Source organism: Gymnogyps californianus, chromosome 2 (genome assembly GCF_018139145.2).
Source record: "Gymnogyps californianus isolate 813 chromosome 2, ASM1813914v2, whole genome shotgun sequence".
Lineage (NCBI taxonomy): Eukaryota > Metazoa > Chordata > Aves > Accipitriformes > Cathartidae > Gymnogyps > Gymnogyps californianus.
Window position 1 is genome coordinate 116,879,717 of NC_059472.1, and position 17,378 is coordinate 116,897,094.

Here is a 17,378-nt window from a genome sequence, read left to right on the forward strand (position 1 = left end):
TGGATAATTGCATAGTTGAAAACCATCTGTGAGTCAATATCAATCTTGATACTTTAGCTTGAGCTTCATTTTGGGCAGACTTGATGGTATCGTTTTCTTTCCTAATATGACCCTGGACTGTCTATTGTGTTATTTTATTGGCAGCTTAAGTAGACACAGTGTTATGGAGTGGAGACTTGGGTAGCAGGACAGAAAAAGGAAAGTGGTAATTCCCAAGCATTTGCTCGGTTGCTGGATTTGTTTTGGTTTTGCTTTATATAAAAGACTGACCATAAGAAATAACAAGGAAAAGAGAAACATTAAAGACAGATTGTAGAGGGCATTCAGGGTGTTCACTTGAAGGGAAGGCTGTCAGAGGGAGAAGGGAATAAAAGTTAAAGAAAACAGCCAGTCACGAGTGTGCAAAGATAATTTGTGGCAATCTAACATGCTAGTATTTTTGTCATTAAACTTAATACTGAGATGTGTGCTGGTATGTGTGCTCATACCTTGGCTTTCCACTTTTAATTAAAAAATGCTACAGTTCATTGCTCTGGAAGCAAAAGGAGGGAAATAAATGTCTAAAAGAATTTTCTAAACTACTTGCTTGAAGTATATTGCTGCTTAAGCAAGCCGCCTATCATTCAGTCTAGCATGAGGCACTGGTTCTCTCCAGTGCATGGCAGACCTTGATGGTGAGCTGTATAAACTAGACATAGTTGGTTAATCTTAGAATCAGAGTTTTGTACTACAAAGAAACTATTAAACAATTCTGGAGAGCTTAATCTCTGGCCCTTCATTGCATGTGTTAGTTTAGTTGCTATGTTGACAGGTTTGTTAGCCTATCCAGTGAATATTCATCAAACTGTACAAACATTACTAAGTCATGCAGTCAACATTCCTTTACTAGAGGGAACCCAACCATTGTGTAACTTACTGTGTTGCTTTGTCAGTAAAGAGCTCTGATTTTTGATTCAGATAAAAAAAATATATATAGTAAAACATGCTGTAGAATGAGGATGATGTTAAAGATGAGCTATTAAAATTGAGGGTGTGGGAGATGACATCCAGTAGACTACAAAATCCAATACTTAACAGTTTTCATCTTTAGAATGTGTAGTCAGCTAAATTATTCCTCATGATGTTTGCCTATCTTTTAAAAAGATAAAGGAAGCAGGGTGGGAAGGGGTGGGAAGGTTAACTAACTAGTTTGGCTGTAGGATGAGTTATAAAGAACATCAAGTGCTGTGATCACAACTCAAAATCAAGACTGTCTCATTCCAAATTAGGGTATCTGTTTGTTGGGGTTTTTTTAATTTCTAAAGCAATAACTGTTCCTTTTCAAGCTACTGTGTTGATTATTCATCATCTGTAATTATCACTTGCAGAACTCAGGAGAAGGAATTGCAGGCTTGTTCCTGCCTGGTGTGTTCCATACCTCTCTTTAAATTTATTCAACTTGACAAACCCTTTAAAAGCCATTTTGCAAATTCCTTCAGTATTCCTTTTTTTTAGTAAGTAGGGATTTGGGGTTGGGGGGGTTGAGGAGCACGTTTCTGAAAGACTGCTTGTTAAAATGATCGTTTAAAGTGTAAGCTCATTGTTGTGTGCCTGGATTTATCGATGTCTGAACTTCCAGTTTACCGGCAAATACGAATTGCTTTTGTTCACATCTGTTAACGTCTTTATTCAAGCTTGATCAAGACTTAAGTCATGTTTTGTGATTACCACTCATTGTAGCACCTTTTGCTGATAAAACTACTTTAGAAACTCAAATTAATGTCTTCAATCTGTATTTTCTTCTTCTAGGCTGCACAGTCAGTGCTGATTTCCCTTTTTGAACTCAACACTCCAGAGTTTACAATGCTATTGGGTGCTTTACCAAAAACATTTCAGGATGGAGCCACAAAGCTTCTCCATAATCATCTCCGGAATACGGGCAACAGTGGTCAGGTATCTACACCTCTCTTACTATTCTTTCTGAAGTTACTGGTGATTTGAACGTAAGTCTGTGTCGGTAGAGTTATTTGTAAGAGCAAGAAGGTTGGTAGAGGAGGGGAGGCAACCCAAATCCTATGTAGAAGTCTGTCTTGGTAGCAGATATCACTCTTTATGGAACGCCTTTTCTTTTTCTTCCAGAGAATGATACTAAGTCTATGTTGCTTCTAAGTGACTTAAGTTTGAATGTGCTTTTTAAGAGTAGTTTTTTTCCTTTACTCATTTCAAAGTTATACGTGATTGAAGTTACTAGTAATTGGTTAGCCAATTCAAGAAATTAAATAGAAGCTCTTTAAATGTTTCTGTGCACTAGAAAATAAATACATAATAAGTTAAAAAGTAAGCTGAAGTCCTACTAGAGTATCTCTTCTCACCTCTCTTTCTCCAGGGATCAATGGGAAGTCCTTTAACAAGACCTACTCCACGCTCCCCAGCAAGTTGGTCAAGTCCTCTCACTTCCCCAACCAATACATCACAGAACACTTTGTCACCAAGGTAATGTAGGCCGGTGTTGCTACAGTTCAGCATCTAAGGTTTCATTACATGTTTATCCAAAATTGTAACCCCAACAGTGAAAGCATGGAGCGAATTTTGCACAAAGCAACAGATGCTGAAAAATAATCCCCCTCCCTCCACAGAAGGACAGTACAGTGAAGTGCTTAGCCTCCCCGAAGGGTCTGACAAGTGCCAGGGCTGGCCTGAGGTGGGAAGGGCTGTGCACCTTGCAGTGCAAATGGATTAGCAAGAGAAGGAACGGAAGTGTTCATCTCTAGCAAATGTTAGAATAGGTCAGCTGGGTCATCAAACCAGACTTAATATTGAGGAGACCAAAAAAAGTAGTAGTTCATAAATGTTCTGGTCTTTAATTTTTTGGTACCGATGTTGCCAGCGAAGTGGACTTTGTAATTTTGCTTTTAGCAATCAACTTGCTGTGAAAACTGTTGAGTTTTATCAGTCCTCCTTACTTTGGCACTTTTGTCAGAAAGAGAGAATGGTGTAAAAACCCCAGTTGTTTCATATTCATAAGAGTAAAACAGAGCAAAAGAACTTTGTTTCTTCAGGCAGATGCTGCTACATAATGCAGCCTTTCCCTTAGCTGACTACTCCCAGTGCTTTCTCTGTCAGCGGCAGTACGCTTACTAAGATGTACCATAATACAATTTTGTTATGTGGAGAGCCAGCTTTCTTCCTTACTGTGTTTCAAGAAAAAAAATAATAATTTTATTAATATTTCTTGAGTCTCTGTAGTTTGATGCTAATGTTATTTAAAAATACGGGATCACAAAATAAATCCATCTTAATTCCTATATCCTTCTCCATGGCCCACAGTGCATTTGACTATGACACTGAAAATATGAATTCTGAAGATATTTACAGCTCTCTTCGTGGAGTCACTGAAGCCATTCAGAATTTCAGTTTTCGTAGTCAGGAAGATATGAATGAGCCTGTAAAACGAGATTCCAAAAAAGATGATGGCGATTCGGTGAGTATTTAAACTCAGTGCATCTTGGTATCGGCAAACCAAGCCAAAGACTGATTACAGATGATAAAGCATCTTTTTCAGTAGGTTTATATGTTATGACTTTTGAAATGGGACGTTTCTCCTAAATTACTTCAGAGCTTTAGAAAAATATCTTCCTAGTCTTCAACCACATTTTGGAAACGTAAATGCTAATTCGAAGTAGCACTAGCTGTTAGTTTATTTAAAATGTTAGCAATTTAAAAATAGATTATCTTGCAAAACGGCTGAGGTTCAGTTTTTGAGAGGTCTGCACCTTAATATATGTTTTTCCAAAGGTTTTATTTTATTCTGTACAAAACCTGTGGGTTTTTCAGTGCTACATGCAGTGTTTTAAACTTCTGTTTCTATGGAACTGTGGCTTTCAGATTTGTTGATCTTGCCAAGTATGTATATGCTTAAACATGTTTTTAATTACTTAGCATCAAAATTCTGTGGTAAAACACTGACAGTTGTTTCTAGTTCATGAATTTTTTGGGGCTATGTACACTTTTTTTTTTTTGAAGGAAAGCAAAGTTTAGGGAACTGTTTCTAAGACTTCTTACTTGAAGGCTAGTTTGAAATTTGTAAACTTTTTGAAATTTTTAAGTTTTTGCTACATAGATGAATTAGTAATGTAGTTAATTGAAATGTGTAAGTGTGTATTTCATATGGTCGTATGATATTTCTTTTCCTGCAGATTTGCAGTGCTTCTGGAATAGTAGACCTACGAGCAGGAGGTGGTCTGAGCGATACAGGCCGAACAGCTCTTGATAACAAAACATCATTACTCAACACAATGCCTCCCCACTCTTCACCACGTTCACGAGATTATAACCCGTACAATTATTCTGATGGTATCAGTTCATTTAATAAATCTGCTTTGAAAGAAGCCATGTTTGATGATGATGCAGAGCAATTTCCTGATGGTAAGCTTCAGATTGCATTCTGTGTTAGAAGAAAAACGGTGAGATTTCCCATCTTTTAGTTCAGTTTCTGAATTTATTATTAGCACTATATGTATCACCATTACCGCTTCTTTGAGAGGTTTTTACAAATACTGTATTTCAAATTAGTTTATTTGTTAGTAATCCTTTTGAGTGACATAGTTGGATTGCCTGGTATTTGTAGAGATTAAGGGTAAAAATGAGATAAATACTGAACTATATTGTGTAATTCTGGTAGCACATCCTGTAGCAGTATTGTCAATATAAATCTACTTATCAGATTGCTTTATGATTGAAATCCAAGGGGGGGGCGGAATATTTACAGCAAGGAAGTAAAACTGGATCAAACCAGTTTGGGAATTAGGTGAAAGATTAAGTATTTTGTTAGTAATGTATTTGTATTTGAAACATGACATTGGCATTTTCTATTGACTAAACATTCTTTAAAAAAAAAAACACAACAAAAAAAACCAAACAAAAAAAAAACCCAACACCCAAAACAAACCAGCTTTTACCAGGAAGGTGGTTCATTTAGCCCATGTAAATCTGGGAACTTGGGCTGTTGTTTTGTAGGCTTCTAGAGCTTCTTTTTAATATTTCTCAGTATATCTTTGGGTAACTTTTTATATCTAAATGTTGGGAAGGTTCCAAAGTATCACTGCTATCACTATTTTAAAAAGTAGTAGGTGGTTTTCGTAATCTGGTATTCATTGTTGTTGATATTTCATATTCAGTTACAGATCAAAATCAGCTTTTAAGTAAACAAATTTCTTAATAGTGAGAGGCAAATGAATTTTCCCCCTTCTGACTGTTTTGCTTCTGTCATCCAGCAAAGATGTGTTATAGAAACTGTTGAAAAACAAAGCTATTTTCTGACATGGTGTTCTATTCAACTATTCTATAAGTTAGCTTTAAGTTTACATTAAATTAAAACCAAATCCAAGTAAGGTGCATTTCTCTTTGTTTTCTCTTCTGTTTAATGAAGCAGCATATGGCCAATTATTATCTGCTGAAAAAGATTGAAGGGAAAGCAAATTTTTACAAATCATGTCATGTAAATATCAATAATTAAATACCTTTGCCATCCACATACAGAGCCAGCTTATGACTGAGATTCTGTATTACTGGGATCCTGTTTTACATGGGATGAGCCTCTTTATACCTTCTGACAACATATTTCTGGATATTGCATTAAACCAAACGCAATCTGTGCTGTGCCAGCATGTTCTGGTTTTGTAAAAACTCATGACTGGCTGGAGTGAAGCATCCCCATCCAGTATTAGTTTGTCCTGGCTGGAGGAGTAGTGCAATGAATTATTTAAGTCTGCTCTTTAATGGATCTTAACAAAGTACTTGCATTCATTCCTGTGTTCACCATCAGTATTTAGTTATACCATGTGCATTCTGTCATTTGTGTGTTACTTTTAGAATTTCATCTAAGATAACTTTGAAAAAGTCTGCATGAAAAAAAGATACACTCGGCAAAATACTTTGTGCCTACAGTTCCTCAGTTAGGAGTTGCATGCTTTTCCCATAAACCTGAAGCGCTCATTGGACCTTAGATTTTAATTTTCAGAAACTCCACAGAATTGCTGCCTGTTCATGACACAAAGTCCTGTTTTTACTGGACTCCCAGCTATCCTCTTGTGTTACTGGCAGAAAGATGTGGAAATACAGGGCTAGATGAGAAAACCTTAGCTGCTCATATAGTCCTGTCAACAGCGCTGAGGCACGAACGTGTATTCTGCAGATCGTTTGTCTAACAGTTGAAAATTTCCAGTGGAGAAGATGCCACAGTGTACCCCACATGGCCGTTTGAGTGTTTTGCCTCTCTTACAGTAAAAAGGTTTTCATAGTAACAGCCTAAATCTTCCAACCTCTTGCAGTTGTTTTTTCCAGGGGAGATGCTCTTTATCCGAAGCATAGGGAAACCTGGCTTTCTAAGTAACTTCCAGACTCCTTAAAAGCAGTCCACAGTCTCTGGTTGAAAAACAGTGTTCCTCTCCAAAGAAGCTTATTTATTTCAGCTTACTTCCATGGATTGTGTTTTCCAAACGTCTTCCTTTTTACCTGCCACTTTGTATATGGGCTTAAGATTTCTGCTTCTGTGTCTTGCCTTACAGTTACCATCTTTTTTCAGACCATTCCTCTGATTTATCATGATAACTTTCAATTTTTATCCTGTTCTCCAGAATATTTGCAACTGCTCTTAAGTTGATTTCATCTGCAGATTTTGTAAGCGGTCTCCATATTCCTTCGATAACGTTAACAAAAGCATCAAACAGAATCAGGCTCTGCACAGACCTGAGCAGGGACATCACTTGTGTCCTCCTAGATTAATAGAAAGCCATTTATAGTCCAGTTACCCTGCAAGTGATTCATCGAGTTTTGCACCCACTTCATTGGCTTTTTTGGCCACCATGTTTGCATAGCGTCTGTATTAAGATGCTATGGGTGACAGTAGGAAAATCTTTACTAAATTCAGCACATATCTACATGTTCTCTTTTAACCCCTACACTGTTTATCCTGTCAAAAGGATATTATTTGGTTGGTTTGAGAAGATCTGTTCTTCATCAGATATTTCTATCTCTAATGCATATTTTAATTCATTCAAATGAAGGAGTTGCATCAGCTCCTTCTTATTTGTGTTTCATTTTCTTTCTGAAAAAGAAATTTTTAGAGTAGACTTTGAATATGACTTCTTTTACACTTCTCCATTCTTATCTGGAGAATGTTTGGAAATGAAACACTGGATGCTAAGTCATAGAAAGGAATGGAAAATACAGGCTGTGAAGGCACATCCCTCTTGGTTGTCTTCAGGTTTTTCAGGAATTCCAGCTATTTCCTCCACTAACGGAGTTTCTTTCCTCCCCTTATTCCTGCATGGACATGGCTGCTGCCTTCTCCTGTCTTTACCCCTTCCCTCCATATGTTCAAGTTGCCACTTCTTTCATTCTGATACTTACACAGTGAAAATAACTTTATTCAAACAGATATGGGTAGTTTTACTAATTATGTGACAATATGCATTCTCCAGAATAGGGTTTACTATAGCTGTAATCCTCAGTTTGGTAGAACAAGTGTAATAGTTCTGGTAATAAAGGTAATGATCTTGCTTCTGTAGAAGTGATTGTCCATTCTGCTCATCTGTACTAATTAATAACTTGCCTAATGCAATTTCAGTCTGTCCTTTAGGCAAACATTAATGATCCATTTAGAGAGTCTGCAAAGCGTGCATTAATATAGAGGCAGTAGAAGTGCTTGCAGAAAAAAAAAAATTCTGCTTTCAGGTGCTCATGTTCCTGATTATTCATGCAAAACAGAATGCAAATAGGAATGTTGGGTTCAAAAACAGTGTGATTTTTAAGGTAACTGATGTGTGATTTTAAGATACTTGATATGTAGTATTCAGCTTTTACTTGTTTCTTTGTACAGGTGCTTTGTACAGCATTTATAAGTTACAATATTGCATACAGTAATATAAGATGTTCAAGGGCTGCTGTTTCTCAGTATATGACCTAATAAATTTGTTATGGAGAATGTATTTCATGTGTTAATAAATGGAATAATTTTAGGAAAGATGCAATGCAGAAACATTTGCACTTTATGCCAATACTTTCAACCTTCTTCCAGAAAAACGTGTTTCTGTTAATTTATCCAAAAGTCTCAGTGCAAAGATGGAAGCCATATGCTTTTCTTTCTTAAAGGCTAAATGGGCCTTGATGATGGAATAAAGGCAACAACTTGATGCTTAATTTTCATTAAGACCATTTTTAAGTTTCTTGACTGTTTGCAGACCTCCATTTGCAGTCCAGTGTTTACAAATATGGGTCCTGTTACTAATGTGTTTTTCCATCATCATGGAATCCTCTCTAATCAAAACTAAAATCCAGAGCCATCTCGTAATGACCGCTATCGGGAATCTCTGTGGGACTAACGGCCTTGGTTTGCTTCTATTTCGGCTATCTTCTACCAAGCACCATTCTTGAGCATTTTTTTTTCCCTGTTTGTGTTAACAGCCTAGCTATTGCTGTGGAACCGTGGCTTACAAAGTCTAAGCAATTCTGTAGTACTAACGGAGAAAAGGCAGATTTATCATCTTGGATGGAAGGGTTGTATGGGAAAGGTAGCACTTTGTGTGTAGGTCAGATTTGAAAGGATGCAGAGTACTTATCACTTTGGGTATTGCAAGCATAAAGACTCTTGCAGTAAACAAGCTTGCAGGGGTTTTTTGCAGTGTCGTTGTAGGAGTTTTTTTGGTGATTGTAAGCTTGTTCAGCAGCGTTGGCTGCACTGAAAATGTATTAGCCAAATTGCGATTTTTGCAGACAAATTTGAGGAAAAAAATAAAAGCATGCTAGAAAGCCAGCTGGCCATCCTAGAAAATATCCTTCAGTTGTACAGCAGGCACTAATATTTATTTGCAAAGATCCGATAACTGTGTTTGTGTATTCCTTTTTGACAGAGCCTCCCATGGACCATTCTGATCTGGTTGCAGAGTTACTGAAAGAGTTATCAAACCATAATGAGAGAGTGGAGGAAAGAAAGGCTGCCCTGTACGAGCTCATGAAGTTAACTCAGGAAGAGTCTTTCGGTGTTTGGGATGAGCACTTCAAAACAATACTACTTTTGCTGCTTGAAACACTTGGAGATAAAGAGGTAAATTCAGATTAATCCAGTTAAGAACGTTAACAAAGCACATTGTTTACTTTCAGTATCTTTGAAATTTGTATGGGTTGTAGGAAGGACACAAATTCCAGTTAGTCTTGAAAAACAAAAAACTATGGAAATACAAAAGTGTCATGAAGTCTGAATGCCCTGATGGTGAAAAGGGCATCAGTAATACTTACCTTCTCAAGTATTCTTATTTGTTGATTCCCACACGATAGATTAAATGAAACATTTTTCACTGGGATTCAAAGCGTATCTGTTAATAGCCGCTGGTGGAATCTAGAATATCAAAATATCATGTGTGGCAAAGCATTTAAAAATGTATTTCTAACATATAGTAATGCTCATTGTAAAGAGACTGAGCTCTATGTAATTGTTCTCTACGAGGGCCATGTTTCTGAAATTACTGAGGATCAAAAAGACACTAATACTTGTTTTTTGTAATAAATATTTAATAAAAATATTTGATAAATAGTTAAAAATAATAACTTGGAAAAAATTTTTAAAAATGTATTTGCATGATGTGATGCTAAAGGTTTTATCAGCACTTGTGAAGAATAAAATTGTTTGCAACTTAACTTGTGGGTAGCGTAGATAACTCAATTAGGTTAGCAAAATATTTATCATATGCCACCTGAATTATCTGCAAAAAGAGAGATCGAGAAGAGTGAGAAACTGAAGACTTTTTCCTGGCTTTATTTGTTAAGGCTAGGTTCATACTGTATATATGCGTAAAGCATACTCTGATATTTTTCCATTATCAAAGACTCTTCTAGCTGCTGAACAGATGTTAAAATGTATGTCTGTTTAAAGATACATAACTCATTTATTTTAATATTAAATCTTTAGCATGCAATTCGAGCTTTGGCATTGAAAGTTCTAAGAGAGATTCTAAGAAACCAGCCAGCAAGGTTTAAGAATTACGCAGAGCTCACAATCATGAAGACATTAGAAGCACATAAGGATCCTCATAAGGAGGTTAGTAATCAGTTATTATATTTGTTTGAGGTTATGACAAATTATTACAAAATGAAACAGCTGTCCAAAAAATGTTTGAGAAATTAGTCAGATCTTACTGAGGAAGCAATTTGTTTAACAATCAAGCATTCAGCTGTTATTAGTTAACACAGGTATGCAAGAAAAAAAGAACTGCAGTTTTATAAGCTCTCAAATGCTTAATGTCAGCCCTAGTAACAATTGCCTTGGGTGCTGTCCAAGAGGACATAGTAACCAACGATGTATCATTATAGGTCTTCAAGGAGCAACTGAAGGGGTTTTTTTCCTTGTATGACACCTTAAGCCAGATATAGGTGTCCTGGAGCTCTATAACAAGCTTTTGGATTTCATTAAGGTTCATGGTTGAGAGATGGGACTGAACATGGCAAGGAATTGCAAACCCTTTCCATTTTTAGCCAGCTCTGTACCATTCGAGAGCATGGCTTTGAATGTTAGGGGAGAACGCACAGGAGCATATCAAAGGGAAGAGTTGGTTGTGGCCGAGAATAGTGAGGAGACTCAGAAGTAGAAGGATAACTAATCTTGCCCAGAAGTATGTGTGATGGACGTATACACAATAAAGGATAATGCATGTAGATACAAGAAACACAAATACAGTAACCACCCCGATATTAAACAGTTCACATCAGTGTCACTGATGCTATGGAAAGAATCCAGGTTTATTAGTAAATGAGTACATCTTCTCCCTGCCCTCCCCATGCAAGGGTGTTTACTCCATATGGAACTTACTGTGGAGTTCCAGGTTTTGAAGTTTGACTGCAGTTCCTCCCATACCAATGACTTTTGTCACTCATCTGATACTCATTTCTCTTTTCCCTGCACCCTCTTGCTTTGTTTCATATACTGTATTTATTACAGTGTCTTGTCCCCATCTTTCCTTCTCTGTTACTGTGCTTTTTCTCTCTCTTGGTTTTGTGTATACGAGTGAGAAAGTAAGGGGATGAGGATGGAGAGAAACAATTATGTAGGTTTTTGTACATCATTGATGTACAAACCGCTGATTATGTACAGCCATTTGTCTTGTTAGATAGCATATGCCACAGCTGCACTAATATGAAGGTCAGATGTCAATATTTCTCTGTTGTGCCCATGTTGTATCCTGAGCTTCTCTACCAGTTGACTTCCTACCTAATTACTCTTGTTCTGCTTGTTCTGCATATTCTTCAGGCTTAAAGTGCTCTCTTGTCATAGTTTCTTTCAAACGTAGAGGGGAGGAAGAACAGCTAGATTGACTTCCAGAAGTAGCAATCTAGGCATGTCATTAAACATGTTTTTGAGATGAGTGTGAAAACATGTCTTCTCAGTGATCACTGACCTAACAAGCAATAACAAATGACAACACAAGAAATTACAGATTTACAAAGGTGGTGATATTTCAATATGTAGTTGGAAGGTATTGCAGAATAGAGAAATTTCAGATCCGATTCAACAAGCAGGTTTGAAAAACTGATACGCATATTGCCGAAGACATAGATTAGCCACAGAATATTGGGAAGAGTCTTGTTTTTAGGAAAGTATGTCCAACAGTTGGAATCTTGTAACCAGATTTTCAGAGGGCTCTTCATTCGCATATTTCAACAGTATTGTAGAGCTCTTGGTAGGAAATTTTTATGCTCAAGACCATTACTGCCAGATAACAGACCATAGTAACAGTCTCTTATAAATCATTTTTTCCATGTCTCTTACTTATTCTTTCAATAGGTGGTGAGATCTGCTGAAGAAGCTGCTTCCATGCTGGCCACTTCCATTAGCCCAGATCAGTGCATCAAAGTTCTTTGTCCAATTATCCAAACTGCAGATTACCCCATTAATCTGGCTGCAATCAAAATGCAGACGAAAGTCATAGAAAGAGTATCTAAAGAAACCCTTACTCAGCTTTTACCAGAGATTGTGCCAGGTCTAATACAGGTAAGGAGAGAAGCGGGGGGGGGAGAAAACAAACAAAAAAAGAAACTGTATATATAAGAATTGCAAAGACTTTTTAAAAATATTATCACCTGGCTTTCATGAAGGATTTTATTTGTCTGATAGCTGATGGCTGCTTTGACCCAAAATAACTCACAGTGGGAACAAACTCTTTGATTGGCAGGTAGCTAAATTATAACTGTGGTTAGGACCCAAAGGAAATCTCGGTAGGATATAAAGTACTGGTTATAGTTACGCTTGGTAGATACTTTTAGTTATAAGACAGTTTTTTCTTGTTTGTATCTTTTTCCAAGTTGTAATCATTTGGTCTGAAATTGTCCATGTTGTATTTGTGTATAATTGTAGGGTTTTATTACTTGGGATTTGGGGGAGGCAAGAGGAAAGAAGAGTTGATTGGGGAAAGTTTAATAAAACGAGAAGGATATCAGAGGTTTCTCTTCCTTTGTCTTTAAAAATAAATTCTTTCCCACCTTATCAAGAGCCAGGATACATTAATTTGCACGTGATGGATAAAGACTTTTCAAAGTTTGCAAGCTGCATTCTGCAGATTTCTGTCTTTAATGGGTGTGATCCAATCATACATCTGCAGGAAGGCAGAGGCAGAGAAGGGGCCGTCTGAGAAGGGGGAATGAGTGAGACAGCCAGGCATGGGGTACTAGCAGAGTGGCAAAAGAAACAAAAATCATTAAGGAACGAGATGGGAGTTAACAAAAGAATCTTTAGCTGTTCAGAGAATACTTCTTTCAGAGGAAGGAAGCTCTAAATTGAGTGGTCTTCTGCTTTAAGTAAATATCTGTATAATCTAGAACAATTTCTCTTACGTACTCACCTGTTGCATGACAGCAGCTCTGTTTTCAGTGTAACTTACGAACAGGATTGTGTGGGTTTTAATTTCAGTCTGGAAAATGATTATCAATGGTGATTAATAAGCAGCCTGCTTTTTAAGTGCATGCTCTGTATTTGCATGTTTGTTTTTTTGTTGGAATGCTTCATTGGGCTACACTAGATTTAATTTACTGTAGACTTCAATGTATTTATTATAGTAAATAAGTAAATAGCTTTCTGAAGCTTTTAATCATTAACTGATAAGGTATTAATGTTAATTTTATTGCTTTCTAGGGTTATGATAATTCAGAGAGCAGTGTTCGTAAGGCATGTGTTTTCTGCCTTGTAGCCATTCATGCAGTAATTGGTGATGAACTAAAACCACATCTCAGTCAACTCACTGGCAGTAAAGTAAGTAAAAGATACCATTTAAAGAAATCTTGGTTTATAATTGCCTGTATGCATTTGCATTTTGGTTGCAATTGCCAGAAAGTTTCATAAAAGTATATACTTGGATGAGAATATGAGGGTTACTGAAACCCTCTGAGAATTAATATAACTTCATCATAAAATGTTCAAAACTGAAAATCCATAGATCTTTATGCAAGTGTATGAACTTTAGCATTAAGATAAATACTAAAGTATGTTTCTTACTGCTGTTTAATGGATTTAGTTACTGGTTGTGTCCCCAGTAGTAGTGATAATGGCTACATTCAGCATGGCTTTTCCTATCAGTACTTCTTGTCTTGTTTTTCATGCAAGTTCTGATTGGAAAGCAATAAATGTAATATGTAGATGTTACATACAGCAGTTTTATTTATTCTCCCTCCTTGTAATTTTGCTTTCATCAGTCCTTTCAGTAACTACAATTTGAAATAATAATAATAGTAATCGGTCTGTGGTCCTTTTTGGTTCAGGATATTTTTATATTTTATTTTATATTTTATTGATGTCTCTTACATACAGTTTTTTGCATGCAAACAGCTGTATGTTAATCGTGAATCTCTCTGTCCTTGGGAATAAAACAGGACACTTACTTTTGTGTATCTTTGAATAAGACAGTTGTATCTTAAAAGTACTCTCTGGTAGTGATTGTGTTGACTGTGATTCTAGACAGTATTGGAAGCTTTAGTAAGTACCAGCATCACAACTCTTAACTAGAGGCTTAAAACCTCAACATTAACTTAAAAGAAAAAAAAAAACCCTATCTTATTTAGAACAGCATTGTAATTTGAGGAAAATATTCCATCTATCTTAATCTAGCTACCTTAGATAATTCTCTTCTTTACATCCTTAAAGAAGTTTGAGCAGTTTCCTTGTGACAAATTTTGCTGTTTGATGTTTTCATTGGCAAGTATGTTACCTTTGAATCAACTGTGTAAAATACAGTTTGGGTTTTGGGGAAGAGAAAATGGTTTAATGTCTCCTTTGTTGTAGCATTCCTGTAGTCCGTACAGTTTGCAAATACTAAACAAAGTGAATTTCTGGCTTAAATTTGCAGATGAAATTATTGAACCTTTACATCAAACGTGCACAAACAGGCTCTGGACCAGGGGATACAACGGCAGATATGTCTGGACAAAGCTAATGAAGCTGACAAGAGTTAACCAGGTCTCCTAAAGCAAGGGCAAGGCCCTCTTCAGTGAAAGGAAAATTCTTACATACAACTTTTGGAACTTTTTTCTTGTTTTTTTCCCTTTCTCTTGTTGTTTGTTTTTTGTTTTGGTTTGGTTTTTTTCTTTAACCAACGGCTGTCCTCAGCCTGCATGTGACTGTTGCAATAGAATTATTCCAAATCCAAGGAAAAACAGTATTAACATCAGTTGATCAAAGCAGAATAAAATTTAAAAATAATCTAATCCATCAGTTATCCTGTTCGCAATCCTCTGTGTCTTCCCATTAACTTTTGCCAGTGTTATTGTATTAAAAAAAAGATTTTTTTTTTAATGCTAATTAAAAAGGTATGCTTTGAGCTTCAGAAGTTAAAATACAAATTCTGTTGCTTTTATTCAGCTGCAGATAACATTACTTTTTTATTGCTATTTTGTTTGAGTATCATGTCCTTCGCTAGAAACAAGAAGTGATGTGAAACAAGGCTGAACTAGTCTGAACTGCAGTGAGACTCGTTCACTGTGGTGGTGGTTCATCATCTTATTTACAGCTTGTTTGGGATATTCTGGAGATTGAGAAATATGCCTATAAAAAAAAAAAAGCTGGATTGATCCAGTTCTGTAAAAGTGATATTGTTCATTGGTTGTATGTTTGTTGCATAAATAAGACTTTAGTGTGCGCAGTAGAGGACTGGTACAACCAGTACCTCTTAATGTGGAAGACAGCCCTTTCAGGGTAGCATTGCCGACCTGGTGATAGTGTGGCAGTCTGCTTTTTAGCAGCAGAGTTAATGGTCACTTGATGGACGTGAACCATCCTTGTCACCTTTCGTTCTTCAAGCAGGATGCTTCAGAATGGAGTGCTCTGCCCAAGCATGCTCAGTATGTATTTATCTTTATCACTAGAATGTTTCCTCTCAACCTAATTGCTGGAACAAGTAGTCTTGTATTGTAACTCACATGGGATTTTATGACAACAGTGCAGAAAACTATTTATTCGTTACCTTCCTAAAAGCACCAAGATTTTCTGCACTGAATTTAAATGGGGGGGGAGGGGGAATAGTCACAAATGCTATGGATCTTGCCACCTTTTAATTTAAAAAAAAAGAATATATATATTTTGGATGAGTTGGGAAAGCTGCACCAAATTATTTGCATGGTTTTCTTGAATAGCATCCTCAAGACCCATCTGGATTAAGGTGTGGAAATGTTTCCAGGGTTTGTTTTTCCATTTTTGAAAAAGAGTTAGTTTATTGTGAATAATGGTTCTTTGTATTTATGAACTTGATAATGGAAAGAGAACAAAGATCAAGTAAATGTGTCCCTAAATGTTGTCTTTTTCTTTTTTCTTTTTTTCTTTTTTCTTTTTTTTTTGGTTTTGGATATAAGCAGCAAGCTAGTTAACTGAGAACTGGGATGAAACAGTGTCCTTCCCAGGAATGGTGGAACTTTTTTTTTCTCCTGAGTTTTTTCCCTTTGACTGTGATGTTGTCTAGTTGTAGGAAGTGTATCCTGATAAGAGAGAAAATAACGGTGCCAAGGATGATGATCTATGCTAGGCTAAAATTCTCTCTACCTCTTCAGGGTGACTAATTTTTGACTGAGCTGCTGCATATAGCACCCGGTGGAAGAACTATCTACAAAAAAATCTTTTTTTTTTTTTTTTCCCAAATTATCACTTAGTGTGTATTCAAAACTCTATTCTTCAACATTGCAGCCAAATATCATAAGAAACTACTTATACACTTGCTAGGAACCCTGAAAAGCAAAACTGAATAAAAATTAAGTCAGATGCTTGTAGTTACATGAAAGGTTGTTTTCACTTTAGTTTGAAGTGAATGCAATAGAAAGAGCTAAGATGTGGTTGTTAAAGAAGCAATGCCGTTGCAGAGATTTATTTGGAGGAAAAGTTGTAGAAATATGTGTAAAGACTTAAAACCAAGACTGTCATAACTCGCCGCTAGCCCTTTTTAGCAGCTACATCAAGAAAATAGTATCTCCTCTTTCTTTCCTTTGTTACGTGTAACATCCTTGTTGTTTTCTACTGTTTAATTACATTGTGTATTTATAGTTCTATGCTTACCATTGTGCATATACTGGCAATAAAATGTACATAACATTACTTAAAAAATTAGCAATGTATACATTCTGGTTTTCTGTTTTATTTGATCACATGGCATAAGAAAAATGATAAATGTGATTGATACAACATTGGTTAAAAAAAATTTTATCTTCATGTTTTGTGTGTCCAAATGATGTTTCTTTATATACTCTTGTTACTAAATCTGACTTGGCATTTGAGAACATGCTGTGAATATAGTATGCTAGACAAAAATGTTTTTTGGAAATTGAATAGAATCTTTATGAACACCCAGTTTCCTTCACCTAGGCAGGTTTCTTGTTTACTATTTCATTTATTTGTACATTATACATTGTTTGCATTTTATTTTTTTAATATTTCAAAAATATTTTTCAGTCTACAATCTTGTAGTTTACATTTTGATTATACAAAAGGTCACTTAAAAAAAAAATTGCACAGATTCTAAGCTTAATAGTCCCATATGTTATTCCTGCTTTTTCTACAGGTAATATTTATTTTCAGAGGATCATTTCAAGATGACTGCTGTTTGTCATCTTTTTGAAGATGCTATTTCATACTGAAAAAATAAGTTATTGATACATACAGTATGTATTCTGGATGAACCTAATTTTTTTATGTGTAAACAAAAGTTGGTGAGAAAAAAAATGGTTTTTATCCCCTATACGACTGAAAAATTTTGCTCCAGGTAGGGGAGGAGGAAGATATTTACACAAAGTTTGTCCATCAGTTTTGCTTCTAAGCCATCTTTAAATGTTTTAAGTGTGGATATCCCATGTATTAAAAACCTAAATGCAATATATTTAAA

General features: G+C 36.0%; 1 protein-coding gene across 35 annotated transcripts in view; it reads left to right on the plus strand.

Annotated features, from left to right (window-relative positions):
* The window catches only part of CLASP2 (cytoplasmic linker associated protein 2), a 149,148-nt gene extending 132,440 nt beyond the window's left edge, over positions 1-16,708 (plus strand). For all 35 annotated transcript variants that reach the window (XM_050891757.1, XM_050891768.1, XM_050891764.1 and 32 more), the window contains 9 exons: positions 1,789-1,932; positions 2,366-2,472; positions 3,307-3,460; positions 4,176-4,404; positions 8,889-9,082; positions 9,944-10,072; positions 11,813-12,019; positions 13,157-13,273; positions 14,364-16,708. In XM_050891757.1, the coding sequence (XP_050747714.1) occupies positions 1,789-1,932; positions 2,366-2,472; positions 3,307-3,460; positions 4,176-4,404; positions 8,889-9,082; positions 9,944-10,072; positions 11,813-12,019; positions 13,157-13,273; positions 14,364-14,450 (1,368 nt within the window). In that variant the 3' untranslated portion in view covers positions 14,451-16,708. The remainder of the gene's footprint in view (positions 1-1,788; positions 1,933-2,365; positions 2,473-3,306; positions 3,461-4,175; positions 4,405-8,888; positions 9,083-9,943; positions 10,073-11,812; positions 12,020-13,156; positions 13,274-14,363) is intronic.
* The last annotated feature ends 670 nt before the right edge of the window (positions 16,709-17,378 follow it).